This window comes from Halichoerus grypus, chromosome 1 (genome assembly GCF_964656455.1).
Source record: "Halichoerus grypus chromosome 1, mHalGry1.hap1.1, whole genome shotgun sequence".
NCBI lineage: Eukaryota > Metazoa > Chordata > Mammalia > Carnivora > Phocidae > Halichoerus > Halichoerus grypus.
The window spans coordinates 118,454,113-118,478,321 of NC_135712.1; the positions used below are offsets into that span (position 1 = coordinate 118,454,113).

At 37.3% G+C, this 24,209-nt stretch overlaps 1 protein-coding gene across 6 annotated transcripts in view; it reads right to left on the reverse strand.

Annotated features, from left to right (window-relative positions):
• The window catches only part of RASA2 (RAS p21 protein activator 2), a 144,337-nt gene that overhangs the window by 114,128 nt on the left and 6,000 nt on the right, over nucleotides 1–24,209 (reverse strand). For all 6 annotated transcript variants that reach the window (XM_078071060.1, XM_078071056.1, XM_078071063.1 and 3 more), the window contains exons 2-3: nucleotides 7,148–7,265; nucleotides 1,386–1,489 (exon numbers count right to left, since the gene is read on the reverse strand). In XM_078071060.1, coding sequence (XP_077927186.1) covers nucleotides 1,386–1,489; nucleotides 7,148–7,265 — 222 coding nt within the window. The remainder of the gene's footprint in view (nucleotides 1–1,385; nucleotides 1,490–7,147; nucleotides 7,266–24,209) is intronic.

Here is a 24,209-nt window from a genome sequence, read left to right on the forward strand (position 1 = left end):
CATACCCTTTAATTCAGTATTTTCACTTCTAGGAATTTATTCTAAGAAAAAGAGACAAGCAACAGTTTATGCAAGAAGGATGTTCATAACAACACCATTAAGAGCACCAAAAATCTGAAAACATAATTGTTCACCAACAAAGAAGTAGCTCAAATAATACATTTCTTTACAAAGGATATTATTTAACAAATATTTTTGGAAAATACTTTATGACAGGGGAAAAGGATCATTAGATGAAAAAAAGGAAAAAACTGAATACTGCAATGTAATAATACAAATGCATAAAGAATGGGAAGAGATACACAAATTATTAACTGTAGTTATTCCTGTTCACAGTCACTACTAGTCACTAAGAACATGTAATAGTTTTATAATTAAAAATATATATACACTGTTTATTGAAAGGTTATTTGATTTCCTCTAAAATGATTCTGACAAACTTCAAAAAAGGTTTGTCAGAAAAATGTAGAAGTAAGATTACAAAGATTTAAAAAAAAAGCAGCAGTAAGCAGAAGGATACAAACCACTTGTTAAGGAGTTCAGGAGCAAAAGCGGAGGAAACAAATTAGGTGGTAGTTAAGAGGACAAAGTCAAATAAAGCTTAATCATTTAAACTGTGGAAGACTTTTCAAATCAGAAAAGAGAGAAAGGGATGACAAAATTCATGATACTAAAAAGTGAGAGGATAATACATGTAAATGATAGACCTCTACCTGTTATTAAAACATAGACACTGGAGCAAAGACCACGATGACACATGTGTGTCCATTTAGCTTTGTTCTACTCCATGCCCATAGATCACACCCCAGCCTTAGACAATTATTTAAGAAACAGAGTTAATGGTCACCAACACAGCCAGAAAGAAAAACACATGTCTAGATTAAAGCAAATTATTACTTCTAGTGAAAAACTTGAAAAATAAATGTTCTTTGGGGGATCAAACACTGTGATCTTTGTATAAAAACATTCTTTGAACCATTCAGCAAATACTTACCAAACATCTACTAAATGTAAGGCACTCTGGAGCGACAATCTCTATCTTCATAAATATCATATTCAACTAGAGAGTCTAGATATTAAACAACAAACTGATGAACAAGTGTAATGAATACTATGGAAAATGCCCCATCAGGTATTCTGGAAACATATGACACCATGACTGGGGGCAGGCGGGAATCAGTCAAGATACTTCCAAAGTGTTACCGAAGCTGAGCATACAAATTAAAAATGAGACTCACAAATGAACTTGAAGACTAAAGAAAAGGATTAGAAATGTTGAGCATGTATTATTCTGTTATTCTGTTGTTTTCAACACTTTATACTTAGTGAAAGAATGAATATAAACACTAATGCTGTGATTAAAGATAATTATGAATAGTACATACCTATACGAAGATCTCTTTGTAAAACATTCTTATCATAAACATAGAAAGACAAATACTGGAAAGTTCTTGGAATCTCAAAGTAAAATTCTTCACTGAAAAATGGGCTAGAGAGAAAAGGGGAAAGTTCATTAAATTTAAATCTGACAGTGCCCTCATATAGTATTTTCAATAAAACAAATTACAGACTAAAACACCATAGGGAAAGTTTCAAAAGCTCCAAAATTATTCTCTATGCTGAATTACAACTAAATCCTGTACAAACCAAGCTGAACTCTGAGAGGACCTCAATTGCCAGGTTAAGCTCTGAACAGCTTTTTAGGAGTCCTAAGGACAGAAGACCCAGTTATTGCCTGGGGTCTTGTTCACCTAAAGTGGACACAAATGAGAGTTCAGGATAATGTCATGCACACCCATCATCATCTCAGAAATATGTATAGCTATATTAATCACAATAATACATAACACAAATGGGTAATGTTATGTAAAGCATTATTTTAAAGTAATTTTAAGAAACTAAAACAGGGTTTTTTTTTTAAAAAAACAGGGTTTTTAAAAAATCAACTTTATTAAGGTATAAATTACATGTAATAAAATCTAATTTAAATGATTGGGGTGCCTGGATGGCTCAGTCACTTGGTTTCTGCTCAGGTCATGATCTCTGGGTCATGAGATCAGCCCTGCATGGGGCTCATGAGCTGGGTGTGGAGCCTGCTTGAGATTCTCTCTCCCCCTCTCCCTTTGCCTCTCTCGTTGCTCACGCACGTGTGTGCTCTCTCTCTGAAATAAATAAAATCTTTTAAAAAAATGAAATATAGTGGTTAATGATTTGATAAATTTATAAACCTGTGTTGCTTCCATCCCAATCAAGATATAGTAACATTTCTATCTCCCCATAAAGTTCCCTTATACTCCTCTGCAGTATTATATAGATCTAAGAATTTCATATAAATGGAACTAAATAGTATGTACTCTTGTGCCTAGCTTCTTCACCCAGTTTAAGAGCTATGAGATTTTTCCATTTTGTTGTGTATATAAGTAGTTCATTTGTTTTAATTGCTGAATATTCCATTCATGAATATTCCACAATCTATTCTCCTAGTAGTCATGTGAGTTGTTTCCAGTTTGGGCTATTAAAAATAAAGCTGCTATAAACATTTTTATACAAGGCTTTTTCTGAACATATGTTTTCAATATTTTTAGATAGGTAACTAGAAGAGTGGAATTGCTAAGTTAAAAGGTAGGTGAATTTTTAATTTATAAGAAACTGTCCAATTGTTTTCCCACATTTGTGGCCCAAACAAATATGTAGCATTTACTTTTACTAGCAATGCAGGAGAGCTCCAGTTATTCCATATCATTGTCCACTTTTGCTACTGAAAGTCTTTAAAATTAGCTATTCTACTGAATGTGATATGATAAATTTTTACATCTGTGTAATCTCTACCCCAATCAAGACACAGAACATTTCTATCTCCCCAGAGAGTTCCCTTGTGCAATCACCTTCTCCATACTGTCACAGGAACCAGTAATCTGATTTCGATCATGACACATTATGTTCAAGAATCTATAGTGACAGAAATGATTTTAAACTGCATTTCCTTGATGACTGATGATGATGAATATTTTTTCATGTGCTTGCTGGCCATTTGTATATATATTCTTTTGGGAAATAGCTGTTCGGTTCTTCCCCACTTTTTTAAACGGGCTTTCTTCTTATTGGTTTTGTTTTTGTTTTTAAATAAATTCTAGATGCAAGTCCTTTGTCAGAATCTTTTCTCCCAGCTGTGGCTTACCATTTCATTTTCCTGACAGTGTCTGTTGAAGAGCAAAAGGCTCTGATTTTGATGAAATCCAGTTTATCAATTTTCCTCTTTTATGACTAGTGATTTCTGCATCCTAAGAAATCTTTGCCTATCCCCAAGCTGCTAAGATTTTTTCCTATGAAACAGCTCATTTTTAGATGTTTAAGAATGTTATTTTGATGTTTAGATTCTATGAAGACATGAATCTCTAAAATGCTAGTAAATATCTTTTGTTAAGAGCACCTCTTTCCTGAGAATGCTTAAAGAACTAAAGGATACTTTGAAAATGTCACCATAAAACGCAACCTCTTTAGGATGTCACGACTTAAAAAGAAGCTGAAATGCAAAGAAAAATACTCTTACAGAAGTTATTTCAAACTTGTCCAGAAAACAGTTGACTCAGCTTTTTAGTTGTTTATAATGCCTGGTCAACTTTTGTCAATGTATTTTTTTTTTTAAGATTTTATTTATTTATTTGAGAGAGAGAGAGAATGAGAGATAGCACGAGAGGGAAGAGGGTGAGAGGGAAGAGGGTCAGAGGGAGAAGCAGACTCCCTGCTCAGCAGGGAGCCCGATGCGGGACTCGATCCCGGGACTCCAGGATCATGACCTGAGCCGAAGGCAGTTGCTTAACCAACTGAGCCACCCAGGCGTCCGTCAATGTATTTTTTACTTCAAATGTAATCAAAATAAACTTTTAAAAGTTGGTCTATCAATGGGGCACCTGGGTGGCTCAGTGGGTTAAGCGTCCACAACTCTCGGTTTGGGCTCAGGTCATGACCTAGGGCCATGGGATGGAGCCCAGCACAGGGCTCCCAGCTCCATGATCAGTGTGGAGTCTGTTTCAGATTCTCTCCCTCCGCTCTCTCCCCATGTGCACTCTCTCAAATAAATAAATAAATAAATAGACAAATAAATAAAATCTTTAAAAAAGTTGGTCTATCAAAATAACTAGAGTCCTCTATTAATCTCAACATAAAAATTGACACAAAAACAACTATTAGGGGGCGCCTGGGTGGCTTAGTCGTTAAGCGTCTGCCTTTGGCTCAGGTCATGATCCCAGGGTCCTGGGATCCAACCCCGCATCGGGCTCCCTGCTCCGCGGGAAGCCTGCTTCTCCCTCTCCCATTCCCCTTGCTTGTGTTCCCTCTCTCGCTGTGTCTCTGTCAAATAAATAAATAAAATCTTAAAAAAAAAAAAAACTATTAGGCAAAGACATGACATATTTAAGTATTTTCTCCTTTGCATCATTTTATAAACAATTATAAAATGAAGAATTTCCTTTATGTATCACATGTACATATTCAAATATTATTTTCATTTATTTTATTTTTTAAGACTTATTTATTTATTTGGGGGGGGGCAGAGGGAGAGGGAGAGACGGTCTTAAGCAGACTCCATGCTAAGTGCAGAGCCGGCCACTGGGCTCGATCTCACCACCCTGAGACCACAACCTGAGCCAAAACCAAGAGTCTGACGCCTAACTGACTGCCACCCAGGCGTCCCTCAAATATTATTTTTAAAATACATTCTAAAACCAAGTAAGAACACCAAAGAATTATTCACTAAGTCATCTGTAGCACTGTATCACCACAATGTCAACAATCCCCACATCTGGGCGCCCACATCTTTATTTAATTTAATTATTAATTAACTAATCAATCCATCTGAAGAAAACTTTTCAATGGGTTGGTAAGGAGCATGATGAGACATAGTTTTAAAAACAACATTCTAATGCTATCACTGACATATGATCATACATGACTCCTAAGGAAATTCCTGGCATGGGGAAGAAAAGCACTAGGCATAAGCAGTATGGCTGTTTATAAACCACTCACTTTTTAAAAGAATTTGAGGTAAAAACTTATGAGCTATAGATTCCATATGTCACTCTTCCTTACCCATTACGAAAACTCTATATCCAGACTACCTATAAAAACTATAATATCCAGAACCCATAAAGATCTAAATGGTATCTACTGACTCTTGACTTGATAGCTTATCACAATAAGGGAAGAAAACACTGACATGAAAGCAAGGTCAGCAAGGGTTTATATTACACATTCTTTCACCTTATTCTTCAAGGAAAAGTGCTAGGGGTCACCTAGAATCCAAGAAGCACCTAGTCTAACTATTGAAATAACCTAAGCCTTAAAATATCTTCCAAGTTGCTAAGTATCTAGAAAATAATTTAAGATGGATAAAAATAATCTGTTTCATCATCTTTTCCCAACACAAATATCTAGAAAGGCAGGGGTTTAAAAAAGAAAAAGTAAGCTAATTTTAGTTACTAACTTACAAAGCTACATATTAGAAACTACCACAAGTATTCAATTTATGGACGATTACTAGCTTTGTATATCACTGATTTTTGTGCGATATGGAATCAGTGTACATTAAGTAACAAACTGAAACTGAGACAGTTTCAGGTTCCAATCTCCGTTTTGCTCCTAACTTCCTATATTATATGCACAAATTATTCAGCCTTTTGGTGACTCAGTTTCATCACGTATAACATATAAATAACAACAGAATTCTAAAAGAACAGGGACAGGTGATTTATGACTAAAGATGTGAAGTGTATTACTTCAAATTTTGGGGGGCTACTAAAGTATTTTCAGCTTTATACAATGCCTTTCCTATGAAGAACACTATAGACATTCAAAATTATAAACATTCAAAGGGAAAAGCTCCAGAGGAAAAAAAAAGGAGGGGGGGAGCATAACGAAAAAAGATTATGAAAAAAAGAGCATCAAAAAATAAATTCCCAAAACGCAATTTACAGGAGTCATGACACTCAGTACTTCACCCACCACACGTTCATTCCGACAACTCCCCACGCCCTTGTTTTGACTCTTATCTCTGACCACGACCGCATCCTGCCAGCACAGCTCTGTGCTAGAATTATGTCCACAAACACTATTACAGGGCAGAGGTGGCACACTCCAATTTTATGAATTAGAATATACTAGGATACTCTGAGTGCTATTACACTTTCAAAAGATGAGAAATTTACCCAAGAATTCATTCCCTTACAATGCCCTACTTAGTTCAGTGACTTGTATAAACTTTTTTTTTTTTTTAAGATTGTATTTATTTGCGAGAGAGAGAATGAGAAACAGAGAGCATGAGAGGGAGGAGCGGACTCCCTGCTGAGCAGGGAGCCTGATGTGGGACTCGATCCCAGGACTCCAGGATCATGACCTGAGCCGAAGGCAGTCGCTTAACCAACTGAGCCACCCAGGCGCCCAGTGACTTGTATAAACTTTAAGAAGTAATTTATTCTCAAGAGAAATAAAACAATGATGTACTCTGAGAAAAGTTCAAATGAATAGGCAAAACTTAGCCTAGAGAACAAACTGAGGTATATGATAGTTGTTTTCAAAAACTTGGAAGATGTCATGTCAAATATGGATTGAGGTGTGTTCTCCAGAAATCCAAGGGATAGAATTAGCAACAATTAAAAGGAAGATATATTTTGAGGCAATGAAAAGCCACATGAAAGCAAGCACTGCATTTATCTTGCTCTCTTGGATGTTTGAATAAATAGCACCCAGCAAGCTCTTGGCCTATAGTAGGTTCTCCTTTTGATAGACATTAATTGACTAAATGTAAGAACTTTCTAAGAGTCAGAATTGTTCTAAGACCAAATAGGCTGCTTAGGAGGCAATGAACTCTTTGGTCACTGGAATGAACATTATTAAGCAAATGTCAGATGACTGCTTGTCAACAATTATTGTCAGAAGGAACCAAGCATAAGACAGTTGATTACTCCAGCTCAATAAACATTAAGGCTCCTTCAAACACCGAGATTCTGTAATTCTAAAAACAAATCCAGAATGTAAAAGAAAAGTTTCAGATAAAGAAAGTCTTTTTGATGATTACAGTCTGGAAAATGTATAAAATTTATTAATCAATATATATCATATGGAAGATAATTTACCAATTTTTTTAACAAACCTTAAAGACTTTTCAACAACTTGGGTACGATAAACCTCTTCCTGGTCCAAATTTATGGTGCAGAAACAATCTCTCATTTTGTTGGGTCCAAGATATGGCAATAAATTTTTCGCTTCACCTGTTGGCACAAAAATTGAAATTGGTGTTAAATACCACCAGCTGCTTCATGCTAAACCTTATACAGGATGAATTCAATCCAAAAGAACATGTAAGACATAGCACAAAAAAAAACCCTAGTGATTACAGAAAGGAGGTGATCAACTTGGTCCAGTGAGACTGAAGAGAAGAGCTGTGTGTAAAGGGGAGTGTGAGGTCATATTATACCATGGTTCCCTGCTTCCAGAAGGGGCAATCCCCCCACTTGTGCTCTCCAGCCGAATCACCAGCCACCTCAAGGACTTAACTCCACAATTAATCCTTTTCCTGCATCATCATTAATTTTCCTTACTAGTGGATCACTCCCATCAGCACATAAATAAGCTTTTAATATTTCCCAATTCAAAAAAAAAGCACAGAAAGAAAAAAACTCTCCCTTGACTCCACCTCCTCCCTTGTGGTATTCCATTTCTAGACTCCCTTTCATAGCAAATCTTCTCAAAAGCAGTAATTTCTAGTCACATTGTCTTTAATTTCTCACCTTCCATCCATTCTTCAACCCTCTCCCCAGTCAGCTTCTAACTCTATGATGACATGGCAATTGTTCTAGTGAGGGATACCAATGCTTTCCATATTGCCAAATCCAATGGCCATTTCTCTGTCCTCATCATACCTGATCTGGTGGCACTATTTAGTAAAAGTGAACACTAACATCCCTCCTTTAAAATGCCCTTTCTTGGCTCCCACAATACAATATTCCTGGCGTTCCTCCTATATCCCTGGCCCTCTGCCTACTTCTTTCCCTCCTCACCTCTAAATATTGCAATGCTTCAGGGCTTAGTTCTGGACCGTCTTCTCTTCTTTCCCTGTGCAAACTCCTTCAGTATGGTGTTAATGCTGATGTCTCTTAGGTGTCCATTTCCAGGCCTGATCTCTCCTCCTCAACCCTAAATGTGAATATCCAACTGCCTCCTTGGATATCCAGTAGGCATCTCAAATTTATCAAGTCCCAGACAAACCATCTGATTTCCTCCCCTAAAACAATGCTCTTCCCCCAGTCTACCACCATCTTCCTCCCAAAACCTCCCCCACATCCAGTCCATCGGTAATTCCAGCAAACCTCTAAAATATATCCCAAATCCAACCACTTCTCCTTGCCTTCACTGGTATCTCCCTACAACCCACTTTACACCTGTGTGATCATCTAGACATATTCTTCTTTTTTTTTTAAGATTTTATTTATTTATTTGACAGAGAGAGACACAGCGAGAGCAGGAACAGAAGCGGGGGAGAGGGAGAGGGAGAAGCAGACTCCCCGCTGAGCAGGGAGCCCAATGCGGGGCTCAGTCCCGGGACCCCAGGATCATGACCTGAGCTGAAGGCAGACACTTAACGACTGAGCCACCCAGGCGCCCCCATCTAGACATATTCTTCAGGGCAGTGACTCCCCTGCTCCAAAACCATTCCATTTTACTTAGAATACAATCCCATTTCTAAATTCCCATTTTCATGGTCTACATTGCTCCACTGTCTTCTCTCCAGCTTCTTTTCCTCCCACTCTCCTCAGTGTTCACCCTCTTTCCATTCATCAACCATGCCAAGTTCATTCAAGCTTAAGGCCTCTATTTGGAATGCTCTACCCCTACAACTTCACATGGCTGGCTCTGCTTATCATTCAGGTCTCAGCTTAAATGTCGCTTCCTCAGAGAAACCTTCCCTGACTATTCTGTCTCAAGTAGATAATCCTGCTACCATAATCTATTTCTCTGTTTTCTTGATAGCATTTATAACTATCTGAAACTAGTAATTTTTACGTATTTATTTTCTGCATCTCTCATTCTCGAGGTCTGAGAACTTGTTAATCACCAAAATCTAAAACCATGACTGTCATACAGTAGACACTTGAGAAATATTTCTTGAATGAATATTAAAGAAGCTAGTAAGTCTAGTTTTGAAGTTCTTGTGAAATGCTCGTGAGCCAAAAGCACACAGAAGTGTGCTGAAATCAGACACCAGTGTACTCAATTAGGAAAGCAAGGCAGTTGGCATAAGGGAAATAGCACTGCCCTAAGAATCATGAAACTAATGTTTCTGTTTTACCTCTATTACTAAGTGGCTAAATGGCTTCAGACAAATCACTAAAGCACAGCTTTCCTGAGGACAATTTGGGCTAGATAAACTTGAGTCTCTGTCTGCTTATCAAGTTTAAAACTAAAGGCCATTTAAACCAATGTATTTTAACAAAGCCTATCAGAAACTTAAGAAGCACCTATGAAAAACTCAATAAACCATTTTTTTATTGCAATGAGAAAGTCAGTGGAAAGGCACAAGATACTCATTAAGTTTGTCATTGGGAGATTTAAAAAAATATCAAGTTACCACTTAAACAGAATAAACATACTATGTTCAACTCAAGTCAGAATCAGGAATCTTTCAAATGACTCAAAAATTGACTAATATGGGTTGACCTTTACAAATATATCAGTTTCCAAACAGGAAAAACTAATATATATTTGAATTTGTATCCATCCATTCTCCTCTTCCTAAAGACTAGATGTCCCTTCTCTTATCCAAATCTCATCCATCTTCCTGAGCTCTCTCTACCCAATTCCCTTGCTCTCATCCCACAACACTGTCCACCGATTCTGTTTTCATTACTCTCAACCTTCTTCTCCTTGAAGTCTTTTCTTCTTCTCTGATGTCTCCTCTCTGTATAATGTGTTTTTTTTAAAACCCAAAATCCAACTAGGTCACCATAAAGGGCCTAGAATGTAAACAAATTAAGAATTAATATCTAATGAAGGAATTTGGAACACTAAATCACTGCCCTTGAACAGGCTCCCATTTCATTCACATAAGTGCAGTGTGAGAAAACCACACTGTACAAATGTATACCTATTCTACCACCCACCTTTTTAAGGGGGATATAACAGGGATTATTTTGTGTGCAGAATCCAATGAACTTGCCATTATCAGATATTTACTTAGAATAAGTAAAAACGTAAGGTCTATGTAATATACGAAACACACTCAACATTTCCTATAAAAGCAGTTATCATAATCTGTACTCATTGAATATGTCACTAAGCTATGTTTATTTTTTTTTAAGCTATGTTTAAATAAACTACACTGAAGGTGAATTCATCTAATCAATGCCCAGTTCACTAATCATACAAATATGCTGATTAAGTCAGCTACCAACACTTTAAACTATCGTAATTAACTGGCACTTTATAAAAAACATAAATCAGAATAATTAACTGCCACTCTATACAAAAATAATTGAAATAATGAACGGTTAGAGAATAAAAAATGTTGCATACATTATATCTCTAAGCAGAAAGAGATTATCTTAATAGCACACACTTTATATCAAGCTACACAGAGACAAAAGTGAGGAATTTTGAAAGGCTGTACTTGTCTCGTGTGTGGTATTTGCATAGGGCTTCCGCTATGCTCTAATTAAAGGAAGGAAGGAAGGAAGGAAGGAAATACAACTACTGCTCCTTGAAAACTTATTCTATAAACTCTGCTCCTTTTCTTCCTACTCACAGCCTGAAACTGCAATTGGGCCTCTGATTCTAGTTCTTTACTAGAACCTTCAAGAACACTAATATTTTTTTTAGTATTTTATTTATTTGAGAGAGAGAGCATGCATACATGCACGCAGGGAGAGGGGCAAAGGGAGACAGAATCTCAAGCAGACTCTGTGCTAAGCGTGGAGCCTGAGGTGGGGCTGGATCCCACTACCCCAAGGTCATGACCTGGCGCAAAACCAAGAGTTGGATGCTTAACTGACTGAGCCACCCAGGTGCCCCTAGAATGCTCACAATATTAAGTACCACCAAATCAAAGACTGCTGTCAGTTCCCACCTTATTTGACCATGCTTCAGTATTTGATAACACCAACCTTTCCTCAGTTTAGATAACCTATTCTAACAGTTTTGTTATTCCGTCTTTCCGACTTTTCATCCACTATCAACACTTTAAATGTAAAGAAAACTTCTGGCATCCACAGACCACTACATTCATCACACAGGTAGAGCACAAATTTTAGATATTTTTTTAATATGTCATTATAAGCAATAAAATATACTGAAAACAAATACTTAAAAGTTTCTCAATATTATTTGATAGTATTACTTGTAATCTTTCTCAATTTATCTATACAGACCATTTGATAATGGCTAGCCTTGAGAATCAGGATCTGTATCTGTGGTAGATATGGTCGATGAGTGGTCATCATCCATTTCAACATCCCTTGGTATATGACCTCCTGTACTGCAGACGCTAGAAAGCTAAAAACTACATTCCCAGGTCTTTCTTGCAGTTAGGGCTGTGGATATGATTTAAATTCCACCAGTCAGATGCACTCGCTAGAAATCTGGAGAGCAGAAGAGAAGGGACGTTGTACTGAGGCCGCTGCAACTATTAAACGCTGTCACGGAGATATACAGGTTTTGTGCAGCAGTGTTTTCTGAAGTCCTTCTATCCAGTCACAGGCTTCCCGGGTATCAAGAAGAAGGGCGTAAGGCATCCATTCTGTCCTACAGGCTGCAGCAGGTGTGGCTTGGCTCTAGAGCCAGCAGCAGTGACAACAGCTTACTGATGAAGATGGCTGCTTGCTAATGGCTGGTTCCTAACAATGCAGGCTCCTGCTCACAACAGAGGTGGCAAGGTTCTCAGACAAGCAGCTAAAACTGACAGCTTCCCAATTCCTGCAGCTACGTTTCTGATCCTAAAAGAGGAAGTAACTCCCTTGGTAGCTCAGCTGCAATGTGGCTTTAGAATTTCATTCATGAAAGTTCACACTAGAGTCTGTTTCTTCAGTCAGAATTTCTAACAATTCTATAAACCACTTAAAAAAAAAAAAAACTTTTTAAAAAGTAGGCTCCACACCCAGTGTGCTGCCCAACATGGAGCTTGAACTCACAAACCTGAGATCAAGACCTGAGCTGAGATCAAGATTCGGACGCTTAACCAACTGATCCACCCAGGCGCCCCTAAAAATCTTTCACTAAATCTCTTTCTGCTTAAACTAGCTAGAGTTGATTCTGTAACTTAATCCTGACTGGTTTGTTTTCTTACCCTTTATTTCTAACAAATTAGAAAATCCCATTTCACATTACTGGTCATCAGAGTTTGGTAAATCTTTCAGCTACATGTGGCTATCTGGATCAAACATGGACTCAAAAGTTATAAAGCAATACCTCACCGAAAACTACCTTTATTGTTCCATTAGATAATGAGTTGAATAGCACAGCACACTCAAAAAGCGAATGCTTCGACTTGGGAAATGGAAGACAAATGGATCTTAATTCTCTATATTGTTGTATCTGCCTCTGAAAACATTTCATCATCTCCTACTGCATTATTTGGATGTGTTTTTTAAAATATGCTCAATAATACACGTAAAATATGCTCAATAACACGTTCATGAATTTGGGAGTGCCAAATTCTCAATATTGACACCATGTAACCCATTTTGGGTACCTCCAGCTCATCCTTAAATTTACACATCAGATCTTGACCCTAAAGTAGTAAGATTAAAGTATTCAAGACGGTCAATATACTGCTAAGATATGATACTTGAGCAAGGCAACTGAAATAATGGAAATGGGTTTACTTGCATCTGAATGAAAAAAGGAAATATTTCTAGCTTATCCTTCATTTTAAGAGTTCTGTGCATGCCAGGGTACTGCAATATGCAAAGGCAGGTATTTGTCCTACAAAGGTAGCTGTATTGGCCCTACAGCAAATAGTACAGATCTGGTTATATTTATAACTGTCACTATTTCCTTTAACAATCAATCAAGATCAGGAGGTATATTATTGACGAAACAATTGTTCGTCTATGAAGAAAGGAGGCTGGCCTTCAAGCACAGTATCTTTTATACTGTAACAACGCCGTTTCTTGTTGGAATTGTAACTGATAAACTAATCCTCCACCGGGCATTTCTTCTCCCTCACAGATATACTGCAAATACGCCAAGAACTGAACTTTCACACTACACATTAGTGGTTCTGTCCAACCACAAAATGAAATAGCCTCTTGCCCATTCACCTGAAAGTAACTGCTCCTCTGCATATGTACCTTGCAACATCACATATATGTTAAATAAAATGCTGAGTTTAGCTTTGATCCCCATCCTTCACATTGTTGCCACTTACCTTTTTAACATGTAAACACATGTATCCCCCTTTCTCAAAACTCTTCAATGATTCCACACTACATACCTTGCAGTATAAAAATCTAAAGACCCTTCATGGTCTGGTACTGTCTACTACATGTTTGGCCTCATCTACTTATTTAATCTTTACCCCCACAAGTTATGCTCCAACAGTACTATACTTTCGGTTCCTTGAACACTGTGTTCTTTCATGCCTCTGTACATCTGCAATGCTATTTTCATTGTATGGAATGCTCTTACCTGTTTTTTTCTCCAAAAAGCTCTGCTTAAAGGCATCTTTGTTTGTAGATTCTTCCCTCAACTCCTAGGTAGTCATGTCACTCCTTCCTCTGTTTCCTACTGCATCTTACATGTACTTTGACTACAATGATCATATTGTATTGCACTTGTGGCATTTCATTCAACAAATAAAATTAAGTGCCTACAACATGCCAGGCACTTTTTTAAATGCAGGGGATATAACAATGAATAAAAGTAGGTCTCTGCCCACATGGAACCCTGGTACCATCTAGACAGGGGAGACAAACATCATAAACTCTTCAGTAAGTATGTAATATTTATTGCCTTGGAAGAAAACAAAGTAGGGTAAGAGAGTTAGGGGGTGCCAGACCCAAAGGGTAAAGAGAAGGAGGAGAGCAATGTTATTTTATATAGGGAATCAAGGAAGGCCTTTCTATTAAGATATTCGAGCAGATACCTGAAAGATGTCAATGAGGGAATGAGCCATGCAGATAGGTATCTGGGGAAAGAGAGGAACAGGCAAAAAGAATAAAACATGCAAAGGCACTAGAAAGGACAGTTTGGCACACTGAAGGGATAGCAAGGAGGTCAGTATGGCTGTAAAACAATAAGAAAGTGGGAAGAGGTAGGAAACAGTAAGAGATGAGGTGGGGAGAGGAAGGAAGCAGGTTAAATAGGAAAGTCTTGGGTTTTTCTGTTGAGAGATTTTAAGCAGAAGAATGTCATGATCTAACTTTCATTTTAGAAGAATCTGCAGAAGGGAAAGGGTAGAAGCAGGAAAGTAGATAGAAGACTACTGTAGTGATCTTTTTTTTTTTTATTATGTTATGTTAGTCACCATACATCATTAGTTTTTGATGTAGTGTTCCATGATTCATTGTTTGAGTATAACACCCAGTGCTCCATTCAATACGTGCCCTCCTTAATACCCATCACCGGGCTAACCCATCCCTCCACCCCCCCTCCCCTCTAAAACCCTCAGTTTATTTCTCAGAGTCCATAGTCTCTCAATTGTAGTGATCTTGATTAGAGAGAACTTAGACCAGGGGAGCAATCCTGGCATGGAGAGAAGTGGTCAACTGGGCATATTTTTGAAGATGGAGCCAACAGGATTTTTGATATTCTGGATGGGGGTACAATAGAAAAAGGAGTTAAGGAAGACTTCTTAGAGTTTCAGCCTAAGCAGCTGGATAAACAGAGATGCCATTTCCAGAAGGAGGCGCCTCTTGCTGGGAGAGGGAGATCAAGAGTTTGTATTAGGCATCTTAAGTCTGAGATGCCGATTACACATCCAAGTGCAGATGTCAAGAGGACAAAGAAGTCCTAGCTGGAGTAAAATTTGAGAATCATCAGCAAGTACATAATATTTATAAAACCACTAGACTATATAAGATCAAAGGGAGAGTAAATATGGATAAGAAAGAAAAGAGATTTAAAGACAGTCTTAAAGCTCTCCAGCCGTTTTGAGTTAGTAGAGATGAGAAGGAACCAGCAAAGGAGACTGCTATACATTTCTCCAATGAATTACAAACTTCTTAAGGGAAGGCACCAATTCTTAGCACCATGCTTAGCTTATAATAGATAATGAAATATCTACTGAGTTAAGTATGAGTGTGTATGTGTGTAGAATTTTAGCATGGACAAGAAGGAAGTTCTAATATCACATCACAAATTATAAAATTGCATGTATCTTTTTTCCAGTTGATATAAGTTGATCTATGTCAACTGCACCAAAGGTTAAAAAAGTCTCCTACATACAGTTATCAAAAGGACTAAATATAAGAATCTTTAGAGTGTTAACACAGAGATATCATAACGAAAACAAACCAATCCCAAAATTCACACATTCAAATATTTACTGAGTACCTACACTAAGATGCTAGAGATAGAACTGTGAGAAAAATAGACAAAACTGTGTTCTCATTGAGCGAACACAAATGGACAGAGAATAAATAAGATGATGTATCAGTAATTAAGTGTTAGGCAGGAATAAATCACCACATAAATGGGGGGGGGGGGAGATGTGGGCCAGAAGGTTCCACTGAGAAGGTAACTTCTGCACAAATACCTGAAGGAAAAGGGAGACAAGTAAATATTTTAGTGAAAACAGTGCTTTCAGTCATTGGCAAAAAGTAAACAATTTAAACCAAGAAGATAAACACCACTGGGAATCAAAACTGATAAGATAACTTGGATTAACAAAAATAAAAAGATGGCCAACTCTGTGTGTACAAGATCAATGGTGCTATGCAAAGGTCACCAGATAGTATGCAAATCCTACCATACAAATTTTACATAGGACTAGAATTCCAAATAACACGCTAGGGGGTAGAGATTCTGGTGTATATGCTTCTAGACATGTATGTAAATTTGCACATATGTGCTTATGTGTATGCTGGGGGGTGGTGTGTGCATGCATTTACACTTTAGGTTTGTATGTGTGTTTGTGTGTGTCCCAGAGGAGGACAATACTCGGATAAGTAAGAAAAGAAGACAAATATTTATCAAGTAGTCAAGACAGTGCTAAATATTTTCTCAAATATCTTAATTAATGTGTACAATGACCTTGAGAAGCATTACTGTTTCCTTTTATAAATTAAAACAACAAAAACAAAAAAAATTCAGTTACATGGCTAGTAAGGTGATTTGACAGAAATCAAATTCCAAAGCCTAGTCTTTCCTTTTCACTTAATGTCTTTCTGAATACAGCAGTGCTGAGAGGAATAGACAGCTATTCCTTTCTGAAATTATCCTAAGGTACCCTGAAGCTCAAGAATATTTCAAAGGATACAAAGTTAAGAACCAACACAGATCCCAGTGGGATTAACCCCTAAGAAAAATTGCAAACCAGGGTCCTGAAGGAGATGATCCTAAAATAAAGATTATTTGGGGTGAGAGGAAAGCTGAATCATGATGATAGTTACCATTTACTGAATAAATTAATATATACGTTATATATGGTAGATGTTTAAGGGCCTTCATATACATTACTTCACGATCTTCATAATAACTTCCTCCGAGTGATTTTTTTTTTTCAAAATATAGAAATTGGGGGTAGAGGGATAACATTCCAGGAGTAAGGCACAATGCAAACAAGTTCTGAAGGTGGGAATAAGAGGAGCACCTCCAAGGATGCAGTGAATAGTAAAAACTGGCTAAAGCATAAAGGGAGATGAAAGGGGAATAAGAAGAGATAAGACTGTAAAGAAAGGGTGGAATCAAGCGAATCTGAAATGCGAAGCTAAAAAGTTTTAACTTTCTTCAGTAGGCACCGAGGGTCACTAGAAGTTTCTGTGTGGTTGGATCTATGCTTCAGGAAAACTACTCTGACAGTTATAGGGCCTAAACTAAGGTACTGAGAGAGCAATGGGAGGAAAAGAAAACTGGAAGAAATACTACAGAGACAGAATTTGGCCTGAGTGACTCAGGATATGATGTTCTAATAATGGGAACAGCAAGCTGAACAGAGGATTAGAACTTGAGATGGGGAAATGAAAAAAATATGCAAACTATCATTTATATTCACAACAAAAACACAGTGAAGAAGAATGAATCAAATTAAAAATATATACAGCCTCACTGTTGACAAGTTTAGTACAAAATTAAAATGTGTTATGCTATTTAATTATGCGTAATAACACAATCCTATATGTTAACATATCGTAAGGTCTTTCAAATTTTCTTATAAAGTTCAATTTTTATTTCTCCAATAAAAGGTGCACATAAATAAATTGTTCACCAACAAAACTAAGAAAATATACTTTACTGCTTATGTTACAGCCCATACTTAACAGTACCATGTGCCAGGCAGTACACTAAGTCATCCAATCTTTTCACAACCCCTTTGAAAGATGAGAAAGACCATAATTCCCAACTTATAGAAGAGGAAACTGAGGCTCAGAGAGGTTAGGTGATTACCACAAAAGTTGCAGAAAACTATGCTTTCAACATGCTACATTACAATTTAGCATTCATTTGATTTCTATATATCTAATACTTTGTACAGGATAAAGAAATCTTACATGAGAAGAACTGCCATAATCACACCTGACCTTCCCAGGAGTCTCCTATTCACCCTCTTCAAAGTATGTTAGATTGCCCTAGGTGTATGGTAACGACAGTGGGGGAGGTGCCTAAAAACTGCTGAGAAGAAAAAGGTTATGAAGTTGCTATTTCCCTCCTTAGCTGCCACCTTGAAAGCACCACTGGAAAGTTAGACATTTGTGATATTATTCAGGCACAGGATGAGAAATGATACCAATAGGCAATGGTGACTGACTGCTGGAATATCTCCGACTCAGTAGGGTAGGGCTTTTCAATGCATAAATTAACATGATCAGATAACTAGATTGTCAGCAATTTTTCTCACTCCCAGTAAATGATAAATTATCTTTAAAATATATAACCTGAGATTCTATAATCTCATTCACCTGATAAATTGTAAAAAATCAGCACACTGCATAATCCCTAACAGAAATCTGGTTCTGCTTAACAATAGGCACTATAACATTAACATGGAACCTGGAAGGTTAAAGAAATCAGGAATAATAGTTTCAGTAGCACTGAACTCCAATTCATCGTAAAAATAAAGCACTGTGTAATCATCAACATGCCTAAAAGCAAGGTAATACCACTAAACAAGCACTTCAGTGGGCAAAGGGCTCCAGGAATCCAGCAGAGTTTAGAGGGTTACCCTAGATGAAGTGAGCAAAGAACTTATTTTGTGGGGCTATAAAACATCAACAATATGTAAGTACAATTTTTTTTTTAAGATTTATTTTATTTATTTTAGAGACAGAGAGAGAGGTGGGGTGGAAGGGAAGAGGGAGAGAATCCCAAGACGACTCCCTGTTGAGCACGGAGCCCAATGCAGGGCTGGATCCCATGACCCTGAGATCATGACCTGAGCCAAAATCAAGAATTGGACGCTCAACCGACTGAGCCACCCAAGCGCCCCTGTAAGTACAATTCTTGAGAAAGCATAAAATCAAGGTTAAAGCATAAACTCCAGGGCAGCTCCTCAAAATGTCCTAGTAGGTAAGACGCAACTCCTCAGTGGAAAAGTCTACAGAATATAATTAGGAGCCTCTTGCTTTACACAAGTCATATGCATGATAATTATCATAAACCATACAGTTATCTATACTGCTATCATATTAATCACCTCTCACTGAAGTTTAGTTCAGAACAAGAAGTTAGGAAACTACTGTCCATAAAAAGGCAAGTTTCGCAAGGTATTGCCAGGAAGCGTACATGGGTTATACAGATACGTCACCAAGTTGCGGGCAGGATCTTCCTGTGGTTTGTCTTGCCCACTTCAGGTTTCACTTTTGAATGTGTGCTGATTCCTAAGCTCCCTACAGCCCCTTTCTCAAGTAGCAAACCAAACTTTGAAGCACATATGGTAGGAATCTCTCCTAGGATAGGCCAAAGGTTCCTACAGCTACATGAAGCTTAGCAAGTCTCCTAACCCGACCAACAGAACCCAGTATGGCAAGCAAATGAAAAGCCAGATGGTGGCAAAACTGAGGGCTACATGGATAGGACACATATGGGACATGGTAGCTATTTCTGATAATGGCATCCTGGGGGCCCAAATGCAAAATGGGACTCATTATGATCTAGCCCTTAAAAAAAAAAAAAAAAGTAGCACCCAGATATAACTAAGTCGTACCTACAAATGTGCATGTACAAGTATATGCGTGTTATGTGTTCTAGGAGAACCATTTACAAGCACAAACAAAAGCACATGAGCACAGTCAGGCAGACAGAAGAGTAACATTTTTTGTAAATCCCCTAAATAGTATTAAAGATAAATTTTTATAGCATCCCAACATTCTAATGTTACTGAATATCCATTACATTCGACCATAACCAATTTAGGGATAATTATCAACTTCTTGACAACAGAAATATACTCATCAGTTCTTTCAAATATACCATCTGACAGGCAAATTGGTAGACAGACAGCGACTTCGGTAACTTACAGACCTTATAAAACCTGGCCCTGCCTTTTTAAACCCTGAGCAAAAAACCTTTTTGTTGGCATACAATCTTTTTCAGGAATTTGGATTAAATGAAATAATTTGCAAAATATACTAACACAGTACCTGGAAAAGAATATATTCAAAAAATTTAGTTCACGTTCCCCTATCAATAAGAAAATTTTATATAAAATTGTTCAAATTCAAAACTAAGAGGTTCTGCACCACTCACACAAATGTAAGATTTTAAAGGATCAAAATTATTCTTTTTACCTCATTCTTCTGAAACAAAACACTGAATTTTTTAAAAAGTCAACTTTTTTAACACAATTGGTAAAAACAGGCAAAGTATATGGGATTTCACTATATTGCTCCTACAAATTTTTGTTGAAATTCTATAAAAATAAAAGGTAACCAAAAAACTTGACAGAAAAGTTGACTTTACTTTCAGGGTCATTTAAAATGTTACCAAGCCTAACATTAGGCTATTACTTTTGTAGATACAATTGTCTTCAACAGTAGCGCAAGAGAGTTTGGACTAAAATTGTATCAAATCCTTTTATATAAAGTCATATTTCATAACACAGCTAATACATACATACTCTATATAGAAAATTAAACCATTATAAACGAGGCTAATTCACTTTGTCCACCACTCAGGCTCCTTTCAAACGTCTTTCTGTGCGTCTCCCCACATATACGTAGAAAAGACAAAGCACATACCATTCTAACAACTTGCTCCTTTAACTCAACAATATGTCTTTAAGTTCTTTCCTTTCATACTCTGGACACACCTCATCCTTGTTAGCTGCTATGGAATATTTATATTAACATATTATTTAGCCATTTTTCCTACAATGCACACTTAAGTTGTCTCTGTTTCTTTCACCAATAAGGCAACATTAAACACCTTTATATATGCCTCTTTTGCAAATATCCAAGTGTTTCTGTAGGGTAGAAATGCACAGGGAATATACATTTAGATTTTTAACAGATCTTGCCAAAATGCTCTCCAACATCGCTTTACCCATTTAAGTTCACAACAACAGAGAGAAAAGTTACCTATTTCCCTAAATCCCCACCAAATACTGAAATTAACAAGCTCTTCTTTTTTCACAAATGGATAGCTTTTAAAAATTTTCATTCCTCTGATTAATTTTTATTAAATCTTACCAGTATTTTCTTATGTTTACTGGCCTTTTTTATCTCTTTCTGTGAAATGTCTACTCATATCTTATTTTTCTAATGCCCTTTTCCTTTTTAAAATCTGTATGAAGTTTTTATATATTCTGGACACTAACAAGTACAGAGGTAGTATGGCATATAGGTTAAGAGCAACAGGATGGACTCTAGAGCCAGTCGGCCCAGTTTGAATGACAGCTCCACCGCTCACTAGCTATCTGATCTTCGTCAAGTTACTTAGTTTAGCTATCCTGTACCTCAATTTCCCCACCTGTAAAATGTGGATAATAAATGTTATAGCGTTACCATGAGGATTAAATTATTTAATGTGCTGGTGCACCTGGGTGGCTCAGTCGGTTAAGCATCTGCCTTCAGCTCAGGTCATGATCCCAGCCCCACGTCAGGCTCCCTGCTCAGTGGGGAGTCTGCTTCTCCCTCACCTTCTCCCTCTCCCTCTCTCCCCAGCTTGTGCTCGCTCTCTCTCTCTCTCACTCTTACTCTCTCTAATAAATAATTTAATACGCCTAAAGGGCTTTAAAACAATACCTGACACAGAGTAAGTGTTATACAAGTGTTTTCTTTTTGTCAATAGTATTTACTGTAAATATCCTCTTACAATCTACTATTTGTCTCTTAACTCCTGTTTATAAATCCTCACTTATCTTTCCTCAAAAAGTTCTTTTTCCATCTCTCTTCTAACATCAGAAATTATATAAGCAGACGAAACCAACAAACTGACTGTCCTCACTGGATCTCACAATCAACTTCTCAAGAATAAATAAATGCAGGCATCAGCCAAAGCATCTAAATTTTTAAACATCTTTCCACTAAAAAAATAGCTAGCTTCCTTACTGCATAAAGCATTCCCACAAATCAGTAAGAAGACTGATAATCCAATAGGAAAAAAGGACAAACAAAATAAACAAGTTCACCAAAAACTGGAAATAAAAATGGCTCTTAAAAATATGAAGAGATCCTCAACTCATTTAGAAGAAGTGCAAATTAAGACTACAAATCAGATGTTCCTTTCCATCAGACCAGTAAAGATTAAGAAGTTTTAAAATATACACTATGTGAGCAAAGAAACAGGCATTCAATCATTGCTAGTGGGAGCAAAAATTGCTATAGTTTCTGTGGAAAGCAATTTGGCACTCACTGTCTTTCCAAAAAAAAAATGCACATACCAATTCATCAATTTAACATCTAGGAATTTATCCTACAGATAGACACATGTGCTCATATCAAAAATGACATAACAACAAGGTTATTTATTGCAGTACTGTTTGTAATAGCAAAAACTGCAAACAACCTATATGTCCATCAATAGGGGACTGGTTAAATAAACTGTGGTATATCCAGATGATGCAATATTAAGCAACTGTTAAAAAAAAAAAAAGAGGCAGCTCCCCATACATATGGAACCACAGATCTTCATGCTATTATTGCTAAGTGTAAAAAAAACAAGATGCAAACAATGTATATATTTTGCTATAGTTTGTATGTTGGTGAGAAAGTGAAATTAATACTCATACATTTATGTTTGTAAATGCTTAAATAACCTCTGTAAAGCATACACAAGAAACTGGTAATGCCTGCTTGTGGAGAGGGAATGGCTAGAGGCAAAAGAAATAAGAAAACTTACTTTTAAATGTATACTCTTTTGTACCTTTTCAGTTTTGTACCAGGTATTTGTATCACCTAATCAAACAAATAAATAAATCTTAAAAAAAAAATCAAATAAATTAAAACCTCCCTGTGATCACACCACACTTTCTACAATGGTCACACACAGGGGCTCCTGGGTGGCTCAGTTGGTTAAGCGTCTGACTCTTGATTTCAGCCCAGGTCATGATCTCAGGGTTGTTGAGATTGAGCCCAGCGTGGAGCCTGCTTAAGATTCTCTCTCTCCCTCTCTCTCTACCCCCACCCTTCCCCCCACAATGCTCACGCACACTCTGTCTCTCTCATGAATGAATGAATGAATAAGTAAATAAATAAATAAATAAAAATATAAAAATAAATGGTCATACACAGCAGGATGCTAACACTTGGGCAGTTTGTGGCTAGTCTGTTCAACTGGCAAAAGCAGAGGTTCTCCATCCTAGGTGTCCATTATCACTCCCTATGGAACGTTTCAAACCCAGAGATGTCCAAGTATTACCCCAGAAATTCTGATTCAGTAGGTCTGGAATACAGCCTGGGCAGCAGAATTTTTTTAAATTCACAGGTGACATTGATAGGCAGTCAGAACTAAAACAGCTGAGTTACAGCATGACACAAATAGGTAAACAAGCAGGCTCAATCTCCATCTAGGTCATAAGCACAGTTTCATCACTAATCCTAACCACTTTAAAAGGTTCTTAAAAAGGGACACCTGAGTGGCTGGGTCGGTTAAGCGTCTGCCTTCAGCTCAGGTCATGATCTCAGGGTCCTGGGACTGAGCCCCACATCGGGCTCCTTGCTCAGCGGGGAGCCTACTTCTCCCTCTCCCTCTGCCTGTCACTCCCCCTGCTTGTGCTCTCTCTCTCTCTCTCTGTCAAATAAATAAATAAAATCTTAAAAAAAGAAAAAAAGGAACGGATGAGAGTGTGTAGATGGCAGTGAAAATGTTATTACTATTTCTGGATATATTACTACATAGGCAATACAATCCTCATGTATTCAATGCAGTACATTTGCAACATTCATACTAATGACAAATTCATTCTACCTAGCATTTCAGAAAGAACTTTGATAGTAATGGACTAGTGCTCAACAGGCACAGTCATTAACTGTGTAACACTTGGAATATCTGAGTGTCAAGTTCTTCACTTGTAAAACGAGGGGACACAATATGTTCCCTACCTTCCAGCTCTAAACCTCAGTAATTCTCTAAGAATACAGATATCCTGGGGTGCCTGGGTGGCTCAGTCGTTAAGTGTCTGCCTTCAGCTCGGGTCATGATCCCAGGATCCTGGGATCGAGCCCCGCATGGGGCTCCCTGCTCAACGGGAAGCCTGCTTCTCCCTCTTCCACTCCGCCTGCTTGTGTTCCCTCTCTCTCTGTGTCTCTCTCTGTCAGATAAATAAACAAAATCTTAAAAAAAAAAAAGAATACAGGTATCTAAAAGCAACCATTGTTTAATATAGACTTTAGGATAAACTAGTAAGAGCTTTTTCATCCCATTCACAGCCTAGGCTCAATTCACAGTCCAAGGAGCTAATGCCCCAGCAGACACTCAGATATTATGTACTGTTGAATAAATTAATTAATAGTCACAGAAAAAAATTTTTTTAAGATTCAAACAACCTTCTTTAATAAATCTTGGAAAAATATTTCAAGCAGTGCATCTTATACAAAATAGGCATAGGAAAAAAAATTTAGGCATTA